At 48.0% G+C, this 20,662-nt stretch overlaps 2 protein-coding genes across 3 annotated transcripts in view; both read left to right on the plus strand.

Annotated features, from left to right (window-relative positions):
• The first annotated feature begins 2,295 nt into the window (after window positions 1-2,295).
• The window catches only part of LOC309537715 (guanylate-binding protein 1-like), a 70,535-nt gene continuing 52,168 nt past the window's right edge, over window positions 2,296-20,662 (plus strand). Inside the window, exons 1-2 of one of the 2 annotated variants that reach the window (XM_082232668.1) lie at window positions 2,467-2,492; window positions 2,574-2,925. The gene's annotated coding sequence lies outside the window, so the exon portion shown is untranslated. Of the gene's footprint in view, window positions 2,323-2,466; window positions 2,493-2,573; window positions 2,926-20,662 lie in introns of those variants that run through there. The other variant, XM_082232669.1, reaches the window with a different exon arrangement.
• LOC309537731 (guanylate-binding protein 1-like) lies at window positions 11,151-20,648 on the plus strand. Its single transcript, XM_082232706.1, has 6 exons — window positions 11,151-11,668; window positions 13,426-13,706; window positions 14,302-14,514; window positions 15,945-16,047; window positions 18,218-18,411; window positions 19,785-20,648. Exons 1-6 carry the CDS (start codon window positions 11,455-11,457, stop codon window positions 19,854-19,856), a joined length of 1,077 nt encoding a protein of 358 aa, XP_082088832.1. The 5' UTR covers window positions 11,151-11,454; the 3' UTR covers window positions 19,857-20,648.

Genomic DNA, 20,662 nt, shown 5'->3' on the forward strand with positions numbered 1-20,662 from the left:
GGCAGCAATAATGTGGAAGCACTAGGAAGCAGAGCAGGACGTATCTGTCACGAATGCACTCTTACAGTGTAGAGAGCACATTGCAGGATACACCCACAAATAAAACACCAGTCAGGGAGGGGGGAACCTGAAGACCCCATATCTGATAAGGTTGACATATTTCAAACTGAAAATCCCGACAGAAAAGTTGTTGAGCTTTTCTTGGCAAAACAAAATGCCGTTTTTGAGCTATTTTTATGGGGAAACGGCACTGTCGACTAGGTATTCCACATAAAGTGGTACCTTGGTTTAAAAACAGCTTAGTTTATGAACAACTTGGATCAAGAATGCTGCAAACCTGGAAGTAGGTGTTTTGGTTTGTGAACTTGCCTTGTAAGCAGAACATGTTGAGTGTGTTCCATTTGGAAACTGAGTTCCCCGCTGCTATGGGAAAGCACACCTTGGTTTAAGAACGCTTTGGTTTAAGAACACACTTCCGAAACGGATTACGTTTGTCAACTAAGGTACCACTATATGTCAGCCAAGTTCACCCTCAATTACCAAATGTTCTGGAAAACTCAAGTTCACATACCAATTTGTGACATTTGGGCTAGCTTAGAGGGACGCGGGTGGCGCTGTGGGTTAAACCACAGAGCCTAGGACTTGCTGATCAGAAGGTTGGCGGTTTGAATCCCTGTGACGGGGTGAGCTCCCGTTGCTCGGTCCCTGCTCCTGCCAACCTAGCAGTTCGAAAGCACTTCAAAGTGCAAGTAGATAAATAGGTACCGCTCCAGCAGGAAGGTAAACGGCGTTTCCGTGCGCTGCTCTGGTTCGCCAGAAGCGGCTTAGTCATGCTGGCCACATGACCTGGAAGCTGTACGCCAGCTCCCTTGGCCAATAAAGCGAGATGAGCGCCGCAACCCCAGAGTCGGCCACAACTGGACCTAATGGTCAGGGGTCCCTTTACCTTTACTAATAGAAGTATTGCCAGGTACATATTTTGGCATTTTTCAGAAGAGGTATTTGGGCATTTCCCACAAACTATCTCCAGAACCGTTTCTCAGACCTCTGGACTCTCCTTCTTGGAGGTTTTTAAGGAGAGCTTGAATGCCCATCTGCCATGGCTGCTTTAGCGAGATTCCTGCACTGCAGGGCTCCAACTCCACCATTCGATTATTCTTACGCACGCTCAAAGCCCATCCGCCCAAATGTTGCTGCCTGAAGTGGAACTGCAAAAGGTGGTTTTCCACCACTCAGACCAAAGGCCAATCAAGTTCATTTGGCCCCTGAGGCAGAAAAATCTCACAAATGCCTTTCCCCCACCGTGGAGGGGGGCGAAAGAAAATAGAATTTAAAACGACCTAGCCACTCGATGCCCAGCCCCCCCCCCCCACTCCCGGGGCAACGCACACAAACGAGTCATTTTGCGCAGGAATTTATTCGGTTTGGGATCAAAGTGCTGCAAGGGGAATTCAGAAAAAAGTCCCTATTTTTGTCTGGAGACGGGAGGGTTCTTCCTCGTCTTCACGGTTGCCAGGGAGATCTTTATCGAGGCGGGAGTGAGAAGCGCTGATTTCCTGGAACCGCTCGCCTTGGAAGGAAAGAGGCAGCTGGATGCCTGCTTTCACTTTCGATCCTGCGCTATCTCGCCACCCAGACAGGCCAATCTCACGTTCCCGCCCAACCCGCCCCCTTGGCCAGGAAGCGGCGCATTGTTGGCGGCGCCCATGAGGCTGGATGCAGCTTCCTGTTCTCAGGAGATGGAACAGTTCCAGGCAGCTGGGATTCAGGAGCATTTTGCCGCCTTTGGCCCCCTTCTACGTGGTCTCGTCCTCCTTTAAAGCCATATCCAAATCGGTGGCCGTCCTTGCCTCCCGCGGCAGTGAGTTCCACAGTTTATCTATGCGCTGCCCGAAGAAACATTTCCTTTTATCCTTCCTGAATCTTCCAACATTCAGCTTCCTTGGGATGTCCACGAGTTCTGGGGTTATGAGAGAGGGTGAAAACTTGTCTCCATCTCCTCTCTCCACGCCATGCGTAATTTTGCAAACTTCTAGCACGTCTCCCCTCACTCGCCCTTTGTCTAAACAGGGGGGCAATTTGATTTTTAAGGGGGTGCATTTTGAGAACGAGTTATTAACAGCCGTTTAGGCTTCTTCTACGTGAATAGGAGTTCACTTTTTGAATAATACGAATTGTACGTGGGGGGGGGGCACCAGGATTTTAGAGATGTTTACGTGGGGCATGGCCAAAAAAAGGTTGGGAACCACTGGTCTAAAGTAAAAATCTGGCTCTGTCCAGATTTTGCTGGACTCCTGCCTGTCCCGGCCAGGATAACTAACTGTAAGGTGCTGGGGGGCGGGGAATGAACTTCCGAGTCCAAAACATTGGGGAGGGGGGCCGCTGGGTTGCCGAGCCCTGTCTTAGAAGCGGGGTGGGGCGGAGAGGTTCAGACATCCCTTCGAACGTGTTTTTAATATACTTGAAAGAAGACGCCTGGAGACCTTCCGCTGGTGAGCGGGGTGTAATATATGTCTGGGCTCGGCATTCTTTAATGCTAAGTGCCTTGCCTTTTTAAGGTTTCTTTGCACCAGGTTCGGAATGGCAGATCTTGGGGCTTCTAGCAAAAAAAAAAAAGGAGAAATTCTGCTCGAGGAAATCTCTGGGCTTTTCTGCCTTGACTTTGGAGCCTCGCCCTCTGCTCCGCCCGTCCGGTGCCACCTTCCTTTGGGCTCGGGCTGAAGCTCGTAACCGTCCGAGCCGGAGCTGCTGCGCCGTCCTCGCGAAATGAGCCCGATTTCCTCGCCGTCTCCTTCGAGGTTTTGCTGCTGCTGCTGCTGCTGCTGCTGCTAGCGCTGGATCTTTGCAGATCCAGGTCGGGAAGAGAGAGGGGCGCTTTCGAAGAAAGAGATCCAGAGCGAGTAACCCGAGCCTTCCGGGAAGAAGGTGCGAAACCGATCGGTTCATTGCTGTCAAGGCGCTGGAATTTGGCCGGCGAGGGTGGGAAAGTGGAGGGGGGTGATTTTGTGGGAAAGCAACTGGCAAGCAGGGGAAGGGTTGTCAGCCTTTCCGCGCCCCCCCCATCTTTGCAAGGGCGAAATCGGAAGTGCGCAGTTCTTTAGAAAAGGGTTTAAAGTGAACTTTGCTCTCCCATGCTAATACAGTAAATCTATCAATAGCACCATCTGGGTCTACCCAGAAATGGGCTCCACTGTATTCAGCGGGGCTTATTCCCGTGTAAATGTATATGGGAGTAATGTGCAAGCATTCTACACAGTCCTTACTTCTGAATACAGATATATATATATAGGATTGCACTGGAAGGCTGCAAGCCTGAACACACTTTGTATTCCCTCCTTGAAAGCAGTGGGCCTTACTTCTGAGTAAGCTTTGCAAGAATCCTGCTGTCAATCTGCAAATCTGATGCACTGGTAGAAGTGTATTGGAAGGAAAACCTTGACTCCATTTTTTAAAAAAATGTTTCTGTGTTATGAGAGCACATGCCTCTGATAAAGATCTTAAAACTTCCCTTTTTCTAGTTTGATTTTGTAACATATATCAGACTGGAAGAGTGTATTTTATTGTATTAACAAAATGATATGTTGGACTCATATACTGTACTTAAAAAAAAGGGCCTGCATATTGGATCAATTTCCGCCCAAAATCAGTTTAAAAGATTGTAATTCTATACACAGCCCTCCGGCTAATTGATCAGCAATGTGAAAAAAATGTTGATTATAAACATAAAATAAAAGGTGGCAGTCATTCACCTTCAAGAAATAGGCTTTTGCTCTTCTGTCTATTCTGCTATGATAAAAATAAGGAAATGTTTTAACTTCTAACCAACCCAGTATATTTACACTACTGGGCATGGTGCATAGCAACAGGGCCGTCTTAAGTATATCTGATGCCTGGTGCAAAGATCCCTCCAACGAGGAAGAGGCGGAGGCTCCAGGCGGTGCTGCTTCAACGAGATGGGCGAGGGCAGCGAGCTGATGCCGGGAGGCGCTGCGTCCAGCCTCAGCTTCTTCCCTGGCATCCTGCGCCACTAGCCTCTATAGGCAAGACTCCCCTGCATAGCAAGTGTCAGCATCTGATGCCAAGGACCTCGAGCCTCTAGAACAGGTGTAGACTTGTCACAGCTATCCTGAGAATGGTGATCTGGGCAACGTGATCTGTGCTGTTCCTAACGTCTTGCCCTGCCAAGTCAGGTTTCACTTATTCACTCACTCCAGGGTTTCCAGCTGTTGTTGGACTACAAATCCCATCATCCCCGGCTAGGAGGACCAGTGGTCAGGGATGATGGGAACTGTAGTCCCAAAACAGCTGGAGACCCAAGTTTGGGAAATGCTGGCTCACTAATAGGCAGAGACACACTTGAGTTTCCACTGTGTTGTGAGCTTTTCTGTTTTCCTTTTGCAGACCCATCATCTTTTGCACGATGGCCCCAGGGCAGGTCCACATGGCGGCTCCTGTTTGCTTAATTGAGAACATGCCGGACGGGAAGCTTGTGGTGAACCGGGAGGCTGCAGAGGTGCTTGCCAGGATCTGCCAGCCAGTGGTGGTGGTGGCCATTGCGGGGTTGTACCGCACTGGCAAGTCCTATCTCATGAACAGGCTTGCCGGCAAGAGAAAAGGTGACTGGCTTCATGAATAATCCTCATTATTCAAGGGAAGGGCTGGAGTCTAGTAGCTTTGCATGAGGCCTCTTTGGAGCAAGGGCAGACTTCAATAATATTTTGGCCTCCCTGAGCGAGGCTAAAATTTGGTGCCCCAAAACAGATCTTCTCAATTCTGGAGCTTCACAATTTTGCACCCCTTCGGTTCATTGCCCTGTGCAGGGGAACCACTTTCACCACCCTTAATCCAGCACTGTTTGGAGCAAAGCAATGACGTCTGCTACAGCTGGAATCGGCTTTCAGGGCCTCTGAGTTTTCTGCCTAGCCTAGGGAGAAGCATAGAGACAGAGGAGTAATGGCTGTGGTGGAATATTTATATAGACTTATCAATGTACATGGTGCATTTCAGATGAAATGGTCAGTAGGTCCCTGCCCTGGGGAGCTTCCAGTCTAAATTTCAACAGGCGAGAGTAATAAGGAGCATCAATATAAGTAAATGGGGTTACACACACTTGGCTTCTTTCCCAACATATCTACTTTGTTTCTTGTGGGATACATATTCTGGGTTTAAGCCAAAATAGCCTAGGGAGTAAAGTGATCTTGCAGCCTGATCCTCAGAAGTGAGCCTCGTTGGGTTCAATGAGGCTAAATCCCGAGGAACTGTGCAAAGGATCAAAGCCTTGGGAGCTCTCATTTTCTTGATGGGAATCATTGTCTGCTCCTTCCTCAGGTTTCTGTCTGGGTACCACAGTGCAGGCGCAGACCAAGGGAATCTGGATGTGGTGCCTCCCTCATCCCAAGAGGCCTGACTTCACCCTGGTGTTACTGGACACAGAAGGGTTGGGTGATGTGCAGAAGGTGAGCTGGGGGAGATGGCAGCTGGGGGGGGGGGCTGTGGAGGACTAGCACTTTCAAAAGAGCCTCGTGACAAAATATGTTGAGCTGGTGGCCAACAGTGGGGGATGATATCTATGTGAATTATCTGACATCCCTGTGTCACGTTTGGGAATGTCTTTGTATCTCAGAATCAGACGTACCTGGAAGTCAGATGGAATCCTGCACCCAATCGGAAGCTGCGGTCACCACGCCGGACGTTTGGCTTCCGAAAATCATTAAAAAACCAGAACAATCACTTCCGGTTTTCAATTGTTCGGGAACTGAAACTTTTGAGTTTACAGGTGTTCAGCTTCCAAGGTTCCACTGTAGTAGGAAAAAGTAAGATTCTGGAGGGGGAAAATCTTTTAAAACCCTATGGCTAATCTTTATTAAAATGTAGAAACTAGAGAGGTCTTGGTGCAGGTGGTCAGTGGATGCGACACTGATGGAACCCCACAATATTATATTATTATTTCAACCTTCAGAACATTTTATGTATGAATGCATAAAAACAGAGGCAAACAAGGGAGCTTTCAAAATGAATAAGGACACGATATCACTATTAATCAAGAAATATGATCAAATCTGTAAAAAATATATAATTTTGACAGTCAATACTTCGAATTAACACCTGAAAGAGCCAAGATTAAGAACAGAAAATGCTGTGTAGCAGATAAATTAGAAGCTGCTGCAGAAGAAGATTTATCAGGTGACAGTAAAGGGGGCAGAATAACCAAACTTTGTGAGTTCAGCATTCTGCGTCCCATAGGAGAAAGGTCCCTTTCTTACTTCATTGCTAGCGAAACATGGGAAGGTAAAGGGTCTGCTCTTGCTTTCCGGGCCACCTAAATAGGACCCATGTCTCTGTGTATGTGTGTGTGAGTGAGAGAGAATGAGACAGGATGCTGCACAGAGAGAAAGCACTATGCCAGAGCTTTTCAACCTTTTTGAGTCCACAGCAACCTTGACCAAGTACATTATTTCTGTGGCACCCTAGTGGGGCTCAGGAGCCCAGTTATGTCATCCCTTGGCCTGCAGAACTGGCAGCCCCACACCCCTTTTCAAACACCCTCCCTTGTAGGAACACCCTCCTTCAGCCTATCTCTTCTCCTGTCTCCTTGGGAGTCCTCTGGGCAGCTGCCGCCCCGGTCTCTGAGTTGCCCCCTGTCCTCACACTGCCCCACAGGAGCCTGGGAAGGACCCCATGGCCAGTCCCAGAGGCACCATTCACCTGTGGAGCTTGTAGCCAGGGCTGCTGCAACAAGCAGATGTGCAAGCCTTTGGGAGGCAGAGAAACAAGAGGGCATCAGAGGAGGGAGGGAAGGAAAGAGGGGCAGAGGTCAGTGTTGCCCGCAGCACCCCGACCATCATTCAAGGTTGAAAACCACTGCACTATGCAACCCTGTCATGCTGGAAAATTTTGCCAATACAGTGGTACCTTGGTTTACAACCATAATCCGTTTGGGAAGTCTGTTTGTAAACCAAAACAGGTTGTAATCCAAGGTGCACTTTTGTCAATGGGGCCTCCCCCCCAAAAATTGTTCGTAATCCGGAAAAAAACCACGGGTTGTAATCCAAAAAAAGGTTGCAAACCGGAACACGCATTTCCGGGTTTGACGTGTTTGTAATTCAAAACGTATGCAAACCAAGACGTATGCAAACCAAGGTACCACTGTATCTACTTTGGGGTCTAGCTCTGTGCCCTTTTGACAGCTTCCCCCAATTGATTTTTGCTGTGGGTCAGCAGTTCTTCATATGAAAAAAGGTTCCTTACTCTTGCCTTAGGGGCTAGAAGCTGGCTTCGACATTTTAAGTAAAAATGTGCTTGATTCCTGTGCCCAATACCAAATTCTGTTACAAGCCCACTTTGGGGGCTGTGTGCAGGATTGAGTGGCACGATATACACAGTAATATAAAATAAATAAATATGCTTTGGCTCTTCCTGGGGCACGTGCCCACAATTGTGAAATGCGCACAACTGCTAAGCACCACAAGCCTTCCAAACGCAGTCTGAACAACTGCGAGCAAGTCACGGTTTGCATTCATTTTAGACAACGACTTCGCCTAGTGCAACAGAAGCAGCAACACAAATCTCAAAGCAGCTGCTTTGCACATGCAGGTCCCAGAGGAAAAAGCTGCAGATAAGAATGGGGCATCAGGATTTCGGGTATCAGAGGCTTGGGATGAGAAGAATTAAAAAATATCTGTATCTGTTTCAGGGAGGCATGGAGAAGGATTCATGGGTCTTTGCCCTGGCCATTCTTCTCAGCAGCACCCTGGTGTATAACAGCATGGGCACCATTGACGAAACGGCCGTGGAGAAGCTCCAGTATCCTTTGGGGGGCACCATCAGTTCCAACCACCCCCCCCCAGATTGGGAAGGCAGCTGGATGTCTGTGTAGGACAGCACTTCCTGGGGGGAGAAAGCTTTTGGTGTAGTCGCAAGTGGAGCAAACCTTCCCTTTCCAGGTCTGCCTTGGAACACAAAGTGCTGGGGGAGTGCGGGGGGGGGGGCAAGGAAACATGCAGGGCATGTAGCTGATGGGGGTGGGGCAGCCAGCCTGCCAAGAATCAGGTGAGCAGGTCACTGGGGCAGAGCAGGGATGGGGAGCCTGTGGTCTTCCAGGTGTTGGTGGACTCCAACTCCCATCAGCCCCAGGATGGGAGTTGTTTGCTCAGACACATCTGGAGGGCCAAATGTCCACCCATCCCTGGGTTTGTGCTTTCGGAATGAATAGATGAGGGTAAGACCACCCATGAACTCAACTGGATAGTTGAGTATAGGGTCCTCATTCTCCACACAAAAAAACCCACCACAAGCACCTGCCTGGTGTCCCAATCCAGAACAGGACTTCAGTACGGAGGAGCCAAGGGCTTTAACCGGTTACTCCTGCTGTGGTCCTGATTCAGATTGGATCAGGATCTGGGTGCGAAAAGCCTGGAAAAGAGGAGACCGAGAGGAGATACTAAAGCCATCTTCAGATCTCTCAAGGGCTGTCACACGGAAGAGGGGACAACCTTATTTTCTCCAGCTCCAGAGGCTAGGACCCGAACCAGTGGATTCAGGTTACAAGAAAGGAGATTCCAACTTAACATCAGGAAGAACTTTCTGTCTGTCGGAGCTCTTTGACAGTGGAACGGTCTCCCTCCTCACGAGGTTATAGACTCTCCTTCCTTGGATGGTGTTTCCTGCTTGGCAGGGGGTTGGACTCGATGGCCCTTGTGGTCTCTTCCAACTCTATGATTCTATGATTCTATGTTTTTAAGCATCTGTCATGCATTTAGCTGAATTTCCGGCATTGCAGGGGGTTGGACTAGATGACCCTTGGGGTCCCGTCCCAGCTCAATGATTCTATGGCATATCACAATTTGCATGGCAAAAAGGCACCATTGAAATGACTTGGATCTTTGCCCCACTTTATTTTGCAGTGCTTATTGCAGGTATGAGGCTCCTGGTCAAGACTGGGATTGCAGGGAGAGCAAAGGGTTAAATGTCTCCTGTCCCAGGATCCTGATCTGTATCTTTCACACTGCACTGACAATTTGTGTGTGAGTGGCACACCTTGCATTAAATGGCAGGGCTACACAGTTAAGGTCCTGTAGTTTCACCTTCAGCTGCAGTTCCTGTTGGGAACTCCCTGAAGTGTGCTTCACTGGCAGGCAGCTGAAGAAGGGCATCTAGGAACCCCAGAAGCAAGCAGGAATGGGAATGGGCCCTAATGTGTAAAGCAAGATATGCCAGGAGGGGTTAGGGCCAGGTTCAGCCGTAAAGCCTTGCCCAGACTGTGGGGGTCAGATGGGATTGCTGTGAGGAATTATGAAAAATGGAGCATGCCATTGTGTCAGCGATGAAAGCATGGCTTTGACTGGGCTTGATTCATTGACAATAATTTCTGATCAAATCCCACAAGCCTCTGCACCTCTGCCATTTTCTTTCTTTACAACTGACAGGCACGCATTCTAAACACAGGCCAGCTGTTCACCAGGCATCCTGGGTCATAAAGACAGAAAGTAGCTTTTGTTAGTTTTGTTAATCTAAGGGCCAGGAGGAGAGTTCACAAGGAGATGATAAAGATGCCTATCTTTCCTTGCCACCCTTCCTTTCCTGCTGTTTATGACCTCCGGCGTTTGCTAAAGGCATTCCTCCTTGATTCCTATTTTATTTACTCTGAACTACGTATGCATACTCAAGTAGGAAATATGGTAGTTTCTTTGTAGTTAGAAGGATTTCTTCTGATCTGACTTTGTCCCATGCAGTGGCGTAGCGTGGGTTGTCAGCACCCGGGGCAAGGCAAGTAATTTGCGCCCCCTAACCCGTGGATTTTAGCACTCGAGTGCGAGCGCCCCCCCCAGATGTTGCGCCCGGCCCCCCTGCACCCCCACGCTACGCCACTGGGGCTGGGGGCGAGCGAAGGAGCCAAGGACCCCCCAAAAGGCTCAGCAGGAATTTATTGAATTTATTATTTGCGGAGCCCCCGCGGGCCGAGGCAGCCGAAGCCCCCTCCCCTTGGGCACCTCCCCGCCCCCTCCTCTCCTTGGGCTGTAGGTGGAGCTCCAGATCCGGGCTTGGCGAGTGCCTCTCCTCCTCCCGGCCGGGTCCGGGGGCTTCCAGCCGTGCTCCGTCCTCGCCCCCCCCCCCGCGGCTGAGAGCCGGAGCCAGCGGCGCCCCCTTCTGCCGGGAGACCCTCGCCCGCCTGCTGGCTTCCTCTCAGAGGGTTTTGGGGAGCACAGGGCGCGGCGAGGCCCCTCAGAGCTCTCCTCCCTCCCAGTCGGCAGAAGCAGCTGCCGCCTGTGGCTGGGCCGAGGGGATGGCGTCGGCGTCGGGGTGCGGAGGCTGCCCGTGCCCGGCCAGGCGTCGGTGGCGGCGTCGGCGCTGCTGCAGCGGCTGCTCCTGCGAGCAGTGAGTGGAGCGCAGCGGTGGCGGGGGCGCGGCGCGCTAGGGCGCAAGGCTGGCGGTGGCGGCGGGGAGCCCGGCAGAGGAAGGAACTTGTCCCTTCCCTCTGGACTCGCGCCCCCCCAGATGTTGCGCCCGGTGCGGCCGGCACCCCTGGCACCCCCCACGCTACGCCACTGGTCCCATGTGAGGGTTTTTTAAATGCTCAGAGAAAATCTGATTGGTTCTTACAAACACTGTGTAAAAAGTTCTTTTGTGAATAAAACGACCTGGGCCAAGGGGTGGACAGATTATTATTGGCGCTTCATCCCAGAGTCTTTCTGGTCAAGCCTCGTGTGTATTTTATTAATCAGAGTCCAATCCTTCCTTGCTTTTGGAGCGCAACACCAGACCACTACTGTGTGCCCACAGCCAATGCATGACTTGGGAGAAGTTCAGACTGCAAAGCCCAACGATAACCTTGCAGTCCTTTTTCCTTAGCAAGCCCCAGCTATGTCACCGAGCTGACAAAAGCAATCAGAGCAAAATATCCCTCCGGGGATGGCCAAGAAGAGGAGAATTTCACCGAATTTGGCCGATTCTTCCCAGACTTCATCTGGGCCTTGCGGGATTTCACACTGCAGCTGCAGCTAAACGGACGCCCTATCAGTGCAGACAAGTACCTGGAAAACGCCTTGAGATTTCTGCAAGGTGCGGTAGCCGAAACCAAATGCAACATCAGGACAGATCCTTCCTTGGCCCTTCTTGTTTCCACTTACCTCCTTCTAATCGATTGAGTTTTCTGCTCAGCAGGGAGATTTTGTTTTATTTTGAAAGGTGTTCTGGGCATCGCTACCCACTGATGACAGAGTATGCTTGCCGGGGTTGCTGGGAGTTGTAGTTCTGCAACATCTGGAAGGCCACAGATGCCCTACACCTGGATTAGAGAAACCAAATGACACCTGCAGACTGTCACTGTTTTGCAAGAGGTGCATTCTGGAACTTTAGGTCGGCACAATACTAACAAAGAACTGCACCGCCCCCCATACCTACACCCGTTCTTCGTCTTTTCTCCTAGGTGATGCTGAGCACATCCAGAAGCACAACATGGCCAGATCATGCATCCACAGTTTCTTTCCTTCACGGAAATGTTTCGTATTTGACCGTCCAACTACCAGGAAGAAGTTGCATCTGCTGGAGGAACTGAAAGAAGAGGATTTGGAGGAAGATTTCTTAGTACCAATGGCTCATTTCTGCCAACACATCTGGGAGACGTCACGACCCAAGATGATCCCAGGAGACCGAGTTGTGACTGGAACGAGTAAGGAAGCTCCAGCAAAATTGTAGGCTTGGGGGATGTAGGAAGCTTTCTTTCATTGAAGCCATAAGGAGCAGTGTATTGACTGTGCTGCAATGTCACAGAGGTCTTCATGTGTGCTCTTCAACCCTTTCATGTTGGTCAATTACCTGTGTTGCACTTTGAATCAAGCCCAATATAGCTTTGCCCAGCTTCGTTATGGTGCCAATAACAGCTGTCAAACTGGTGGTGGAGGGACCCTTTGTCACCAGAACAACATGAAGGTGTAAGGAGCTGTTGGCCTGACCATTGTAGATGGCTGAAGTTAGCAGTCCAGCAGGCATCAGGTGCATAGCTGTCAACCGCCCCTTATTTGGTGGGAAAGTCCCTTATCCCAGCGCTGCTGTTCCTTATTGATGATGTCCCTTAAATTTCCTGGGTTTCAAAGGAAGCAGTTCCTCTCCCTCCCTTCCTGCCGGTCAGAGAGGAGGGAGGCTCCAACTGTGTTGCTTGGCTGCGTTGCTCACCCAATAAGGAGTCTAAGAATGACTGGAGGGTGGAGCTTGCATGCCTTGTGCCGATCAAATCGGCCGCGTTGCCTGGGGACTCTCCTTTGCTCAGTGCTTCCCAGCGGAGAGGTGACGTGGTTTTCCTTGCTGCATCCCCTTTGCCGGGTTGCTGTGCTGTGGGAACCACTGCTTGAGGCTTCGTTTGGCTGCTGGCTGGGCTTTCTGCCTTTGGCTCAGAGGGGCTCAGATGTTGAACATACCTGTGCTTGGAAAATCCCTTATTTTGGCTGCTGATCCCTTATTTTCGAGGCTGCTGGTCCCTTATTTTCAAATCTGTAAGTTAACAGCTATGATCAGGTAACATCAAAAACCAATGGGGTTCCCCCCTCCAACCGTATGAAGTTGCTGATTCTGCCCTGGCCCACTTGATTGCCTGCTGAAAGCACCTTTGCCAGCAGGTGAAAAAGAGTGGAGAGATGAGAAACAAAGGAAAGTTGAAATGGACAGATTAGCTAATCCCAAATGATGAGTTGTTTTGTTATACTGTTGCCTCGTCATTTGGAAATGATCAGTCTGCTGCAGCACCCTCTAACCTGCTCTTTGTTCCTAGGGCAGGGGTGGGGAATCTGTGCCCCCCCAAATCCTCAGTCAGCATGGCCAATGGCCAAGCGTGATGGAGTTTCAGTCCAGCAACACCTGGAGGGTCACAGGTTCCCCATTCTGCAACAAGAACGCACAAATTCTGTTGCATAAATTATGCAAATCAAATGAATTGGTTTGTTTTTCATTATTTATTCTGCTTTCAGTGTAGGTTTTTAATTTTTTAAAAAAAGAGTTTCACTTTTAGAAGAAGCACAAAGGCCAAGAACCAGAGTCCAGCACAGAGGGATCCAATTAGGACTGAGATTTATAGGGGGCGGGGAGTAGAGCAGAGCAAAGTAACTATGAGAGATGGTGACTGAATGGTGGTCCTCATCCCCCTCTGCTTTTTCACATCTTCAAGCTCTTATTTGTAGCTAGGAAGGCTAGAGCCCTTCTTCTGAAAACGAATGGGATTACTTCATACTACGTTAGGTGCAAGATCCTGATCCTGTTCTTGCATGACACAAGAGTTACAGAATACTTGGTCCTCACTCTCTTGATGATGTGGGCGGACACTTCAAGGCAGTTTGGGTCTGCAAATTCTTCCTCAACGTAAGGCGGTTAATCAAGCCGTGCATTCCACGTCTATTACCTCTGATTCTTTGGCTTCAACAATCTTTCCCTTTTCAGTGCTCGCAAGCCTGGCAAAGACCTATGTCAATGCCATCAACAGTGGGGACGTGCCCTGCTTGCAAAACGCAGTGCTGGCCTTGTCCCAGATCGAGAATTCAGCTGCTGTGCATGACGCCATTTCCTGTTATGAAGAACGGATGCAGCAGCTGCTGCTGCTGCCGACCGACACTCTTGAAGAACTGCTGAGGGCACATGCCAAGTGTGAGAGGGAGGCCATTGACGTCTTCATAGCCCGTGCCTTTGGGGACAACATTAAACAATTTCAAGAGGAGCTTGAGGTGTGTTCTCTTTAGTGCCTTTTCAGCTGCCTGCACTTTAGCACATGTCCATTTATTTATTTAATATGCTTATACATCACTTTTGGTGACATACGACCTCGAAACAGTTTACATAAAAATTAAGCGTTATCATTAAAAACACAGATTAAAAATCACAACAGAAGATCAGTGACACAAGCAGTAAAACCACAAAAATCGGTGCTATAAAACAAATGTTTAATGTTTTACTGTGACTTCGTAATTGTTGGAAGTTGCCCAGAAGTGGTTACTGTAGATGGGTGGCATATAAGTAAAACATTATTATTTATTGCAGTTGCAGACAGTTCCCACATTTTGGGGTGTTTGTGTGTCTTGACATAACTATTTCAGTTAAGTCAATCTCACACTGATTGAATTTTGTAGTGTAAACAACAACAGTACCCCTCCCTTCTGACCAGGTTGCCCCGACCACTCTGGGTAGCTTCTAACAAATATAAAAACGTATTAGTATGTGGCCTTAGTATGTCTTCCCATTGTATAGTACACTGGGGAGGAAACTTTTCATCATTGCTAACGTGTCATCTTTCTGCTGCTTTGTTCTGTTTTCGTCCGGTAGAATAAGTTGAATCAGAAAAAGAAGGCATTCTGCGAAAGAAATGAGAAGGTGTCTTTGGACCGCTGCCGTGATGTGCTGTGCTTTCTTTCCCGAGACCTGGTATCTGAGATCCAGGAGGGGATTTACGCAGTGCCTGAAGGCTATAAGCGCTTCCTTGCCAAGATGAACAAAATAAAGGAGAAGTATGATGCATTTGATGGAAAAGGGGTTCAGGTAGGACAGGAGGAGCAGCACTTCTGTGACACTCAGAGAGGTGGGGATCCTGTTGCTGACTGAGGGCAGACTTACAGTGCAATCTAATGCATGATTACTTGGGAGTATGTCCCACTGAATTCACCAGTTGGGGGTAAAGATGCAAAGGTACTAAACTGGTTGAAGAGGAATCCTCTCATTGCAGGATTGATAGCAATCACAAATGTGTCTGAAAATTGTCCCCTTTTTAGTGAGGGATGCGGGTGGCGCTGTGGGTTAAATCACAGAGGCTAGGGCTTAGAATCATAGAATCATAGAACTGTAGAGTTGGAAGGGACCCTGGGGATCATCTAGTCCAACCCCCTGCATTGCAGGGCTTGTTGATCAGAAGGTTGGCAGTTTGAATCCCCGTGACGGGGTGAGCTCCCGTTGCTTGGTCCCAGCTCCTGCCTACCTAGCAGTTCGAAAGCACGTCAAAGTGCAAGTAGATAAATAGGTACCGCTCCGGCGGGAAGGTAAATGGTGTTTCCGTGCGCTGCTCTGGTTCGCCAGAAGCGGCTTAGTCATGCTGGCCACATGACCCGGAAGCTGTACGCCAGCTCCCTCGGCCAATAAAGCGAGATGAGCGCCGCAACCCCAGAGTCGGCCATGACTGGACCTAATGGTTAGGGGTCCTTTAGTGAGTTTTACAAGTACTTTGAAACATTTTTAATGACAATCCACATTTTATTTACTTTTTTCAATTATTATTGTTAGGATCGTCCTACTCGTGTGTAGGACCCTGGCAGAGACACATGCCCAACTGGCATGTTCTCTCCCTCCTGGTCGATCATTTGGGAGCTTCAAAAGCTTTCTTCAGCAAGAACATCACAGCGACTGATACCAAGAAGCATCAGCACACTCAGGGATCCTGTAGAGTATTTGCAGTTTGCGTAACAGAACTCAGTAGCACAGCATTTTGGCTAATCTACTTCATTTACATATAATACACTCGGAGCATTCTGCTTTAGCTCCTTCCTCTTTCTCATCAGGCAGCAAAGAGAAAGAACAAAGGACACTTCACGGAACACAGTAATACCAAAACATCCTATCTCCGTCACTTCCCACACTGTGGAATGAAAACATACACTGTCATGTAATAGACAACAATCTCATGACTGCAAACACAGGGCAAGAATCCTAACAGTTATATCACTGGTGGGGTTATTTTTACTGTTCTTTTCTGGCTCATTTTAAGGGATATAGTTGTTTTTAGTTGTGATGATTTCTCTCCGTTACCTTGTGAGGACTTCTGTTCTAAAAGGCTGGATATATATCTTTCAATGAGTAAACAACATCAGTTTCTCAGCGTGTCAATAAACTACTCGCTTACTTAATCCCAATAGGACAGCATATTCAGTTTCCTCATCTTTTGGCAAAATTAATAACTTTTGCTCCCAATGTATTATCAGGCAGACAGAGCTCTTGAAGAATTCCTGAAATCCAAGGAGACGGTGGCAAAATCTATCCTTCACATGGATGATGCCTTGAGTGGCAAAGAGAAAGAAATTGAAGGTACAGATTTGGGCAAACAGAAGCACTATATTATAATTTATGAATGCCACAGATTAAATGCCACTGTAAGTGTGGGGACACCAAAGATTTTAATTGGTGTCTAGAAGATAACAGCATGGTGAGGTTCTAAAGCAGGGTTTCCCTGCTGCTTTTGGACTACAACTCCCATCATCCCTAGTTAGCAGGACCAGTGGTTACAATTATGGGAATTGTAGTCCAGAACCAGCTGGAAACCCAAGTTTGGGACCCTGTTCAAAAGTCCAGATTAGGGTTTCCCCAAACCCTGAGTTCACTGACACCTTGATGAGTTTATAAAGTTGTAATTGACTGCTTCTTAGGAATGTAAATGAGGGGAAAGTGCAGTGTGGGTGTCAGATGCTGATGATGGTTGCTCGTGTCTAACCAGGCAAGACACCGACCTATCTTTTACAGGTTTTATTGTGCAAACGATTTACAGTGCAGATGTACAAAGTTCATGTCTGTCTTAGTCACTTGCAGAAACCGGGAACGGCCCCTTCCGGCTTCTCCCCCAACGTAAGAACTTTGGCACCCCAAGCCTCCTCCTCCCCTCCTTGCCTTTCACCCCTCTGCGCAAGCTGAGCGATGGAAGTGGCGTGTGTCCCTCCTGGCCAGCCTGGCGAGGTGAGGAGCTGGGGCTCTCAGCAGCACCCTTTCCTCGCTTGGCTGGCCCCTTCCCTCTCTTCTCTACTGGAGGTGTGGTTTTTCCCACCACTGGAAGAGGAACTGCTCCTCAGGAGCTTCGGAGGCTCTCTGTATCCCAACAGCCCCCCTGCCTCCCTCCCCTGTTCCGATGGCAGTCCCCTGACAGTGGGGATTATTTCTTCGATGCTGCAAAAACAATTATTTAAAAAGTGAAACACTGCGCCTATGCACCATAGAATCATAGAGTTGGAAGAGACCACAAGGGCCATCGAGTCCAACCTCCTGCCAAGCAGGAAACACCATCAGAGCGCTCCTGACATATGGTTGTCAAGCCTCTGCTTAAAGACCTCCAAAGAAGGAGACTCCACCACACTCCTTGGCAGCAAATTCCACTGTCGAACAGCTCTTACTGTCAGGAAGTTCTTCCTAATGTTTAGGTGGAATCTTCTTTCTTGTAGTTTGGATCCATTGCTCCGTGTCCGCTTCTCTGGAGCAGCAGAAAACAACCTTTCTCCCTCCTCCATATGACATCCTTTTATATATTTGAACATGGCTATCATATCACCCCTTAACCTCCTCTTCTCCAGGCTAAACATGCCCAGCTCCCTTAGTCGTTCCTCATAAGGCATCGTTTCCAGGCCTTTGACCATTTTGGTTGCCCTCCTCTGGACACGTTCCAGTTTGTCAGTGTCCTTCTTGAACTGTGGTGCCCAGAACTGGACACAGTACTCCAGGTGAGGTCTGACCAGAGCAGAATACAGTGGCACTATTACTTCCCTTGATCTAGATGCTATACTCCTATTGATGCAGCCCAGAATTGCATTGGCTTTTTTAGCTGCCACGTCACACTGTTGGCTCATGTCAAGTTTGTGGTCAACCAAGACTCCTAGATCCTTTTCACATGTACTGCTCTCAAGCCAGGTGTCACCCATCTTGTATTTGTGCCTCTCATTTTTTTTGCCCAAGTGCAATACTTTACATTTCTCCCTGTTAAAATTCATCTTGTTTGTTTTGGCCCAGTTCTCTAATCTGTCAAGGTCGTTTTGAAGTGTGATCTTTTTAGCAATAATGCAGTGTGCTCTGAGAATACTATTGTATTGTGGAGCCATCTTATTAAATTCAGGGGTTCCTCACTGGCAAGGAAGGTGGACCCTGTACCCATGCCCTTTATTTCTAGGGATAATAATTCCTATTTATTTTTTCTATACCTTGTAAACCTCATGTGTTTTCCTAGGCCCTTTTCTACCACCTTTCTGCCCCTTGGTCTTTATTTACCTGCTGTACATTCCTGTCGATCCCAGGGGATTAAGATCTGCCACTTGGGGAAATCTTGGCCTAGATCCACCAGTGCAATGGCAAGCCCCAGAGGGAGGCCTGAGCAGATGATTATAGCGCACACAGCCAGCCAGGTTCATATGAGCGTAGAGGGTTCCTCCAGATTATTCACCTTGGATGCCTGATCTGACTGCCAGCAAATCACTACCTCTGTTTCTTCCCTGGACCACAGTCCAGCGTGCTCAGGTTGAAGCAACCCAGCTGCAACAGAAGCTTTTGGAGCAGGAGCTGGCCAACCTGGAGCAAATGATGGAGGATAAGAAGCGACATAATGAGGAAGGCATCCAGCGGCTGAAGGAGGAGTGGGAGGAAGAGATGAAGAAGATGAAAGAGGAGGCTGAAAGGAGAAAGAGGGATTTCCGCAAGGTAATGAGCGGAATGCATGGCACTGTATTGTTTTTTATTTACACACACACACACCCTTTATTGTGATCCATGGACTCAAAATACACAGTACAATTGTTTTTCCATTTACATTGTCACTGTTGTTTTAATTTCATTTTTGTATTATTCCCTTGTATTCATGAATGCATATTTGTACTTATCTTCACACTGATTTGAAGCCACTTTGTGTCCTTCCAAAAAGAGACTCCTGGGGGGCTGGAGGGACATTGCTGGAACAGCTCTTGGGTTGGGGCAATTGGCTAAAATGTTTTAAACGATTCCAATTTTGGTTTCTCTGTTTTGTTTTTGTCGGGTTGATGTTGGTTAAATGTTTTGTTGGGATTGGCGGTTATTTTAATTTGGGTATAACTGTAAACTGTTTATTATTGTTATTGTTATTATTATTGATTTATTGGTTTGTTTGTTGCCCGTGTAGGATATTTTGTTTTTTAATATTTGATGCTTTGTTGTGTTTTTATATATGTTGTAAGCCACCCAGAGTGGCTGAGGAAACCCAGCAAGATGGGTGGGATATAAAATTTATAATCATCATCATCATCATCTCCAGCTAGGATAGTGTTTTCAGGGAGCCCCTCTCCAGCATGCTGGGAAATGCATGTTTATAGAATCATAGAATCATAGAGTTGGAAGAGACCACAAGGGCCATCGAGTCCAACCCCCTGCCAAGCAGGAAACACCATCAGAGCACTCCTGACATATGGTTGTCAAGCCTCTGCTTAAAGACCTCCAAAGTAGGAGACTCCACCACACTCCTTGGCAGCAAATTCCACTGTCGAACAGCTCTTACTGTCAGGAAGTTCTTCCTAATGTTTAGGTGGAATCTTCTTTCTTGTAGTTTGGATCCATTGCTCCGTGTCCGCTTCTCTGGAGCAGCAGAAAACAACCTTTCTCCCTCCTCTATATGACATCCTTTTATATATTTGAACATGGCTATCATATCACCCCTTAACCTCCTCTTCTCCAGGCTAAACATGCCCAGCTCTCTTAGCCGTTCCTCATAAGGCATCGTTTCCAGGCCTTTGACCTTTTTGGTTGCCCTCCTCTGGACACGTTCCAGTTTGTCAGTGTCCTTCTTGAACTGTGGTGCCCAGAACTGGACACAGTACTCCAGGTGTGGTCTGACCAGAGCAGAATACAGTGGCACTATTACTTCCCTTGATCTAGATGCTATACTCCTATTGATGCAGCCCAGAATTGCATTTATTTTGTAACCAAAGGCAACGTCGGCCTTATGACCCAAGACAGGCCTGATTCCACCATGAGTTTGTATCTGTTGCCCTCACTCATCTGTTTTCTCAGTTGAACAATGACTGTGTGCTCCTTGGTCTCTCTAGGGGCTGCTAAGACAGAGGTTTTTGCTGATGGCCATGGAAACAGAAGTGGAGCTCCTAAGTCTCAAGGCATAAAGGAACAATACCTCAGGGCTTATGCTTACTACAGAAGCTGTCCACAGTGGAGCTTTGAGGACCAAATAAAGAGGCCTGGAAGTCAGGACATAACCGCAAGGCTGGACAATTGGAAACTTCAAACTAGTGCAGGTTATGGCAGCCTGCTTGTTGACTGGCACGAGCTGTTGAATACCACATTGCCTGTTTTGAACCATCTGCACTGCGTGAAGTATCATTTCTGCAATCACTTCGAAGTGCTGATTATGACTTTTAAAAGGTGATCAGCCTGGTTTCCTCAAGGAATGTCTCCTCCCATATGAGCCTCCCTCATAGGAAGAACTTACAACAATGGCTTGGTCCAGCTTCTGTCTAATGAGGAAGTCATAAGAGGAACTGCTTTCCAAGAAATGGTTCTACTGTCACAGCCTTCCTGCTGGCTAAATAAGAAAAGAAAAGCAATAACCCTGTTTATTTCAGCAGGCCTGTGCTGTTTTGTGTTTCTTTCTCTTATTATCCAGCTTCAATGGGGCACTGTGTTGTTGTTGTTGTTGTTGTTGTTGTTGTTGTTGTATTTTAAATCTGCAAACCACTGTGATATAGTTTATGAACAGATATATGTAAATTTCAAATAAAATAAATAAATAAATGTGCAATACTGAGTGTGTCTATTCTGATGTCATATTAATTTCAGCAGAGTTACTCTCAAGTAAGTGTGCATAGGGCAGGCTGCATTCTTACACTATATCTCATAACACTGAATTCAGACCATGGTTGGCTAAGGGAGCATTAACACAATACATATATCATTATGTGTTAGTTTACCT

The sequence above is a fragment of the Podarcis vaucheri genome (genome assembly GCF_965113315.1).
Source record: "Podarcis vaucheri genome assembly, chromosome: 7".
In the NCBI taxonomy this organism is placed as follows: domain Eukaryota; kingdom Metazoa; phylum Chordata; class Lepidosauria; order Squamata; family Lacertidae; genus Podarcis; species Podarcis vaucheri.

Coding starts and splice junctions, on each gene's coding strand:
- LOC309537731 (XM_082232706.1), top strand. CDS start 11,455: ATGGCCAGATCATGCATCCACAGTTTCTTTCCTTCACGGAAATGTTTC. Junction 13,707..14,301: donor AATTTCAAGAGGAGCTTGAG/GTGTGTTCTCTT, acceptor TTCGTCCGGTAG/AATAAGTTGAATCAGAAAAA. Junction 18,412..19,784: donor GAAAGAGGGATTTCCGCAAG/GTAATGAGCGGA, acceptor TGGTCTCTCTAG/GGGCTGCTAAGACAGAGGTT.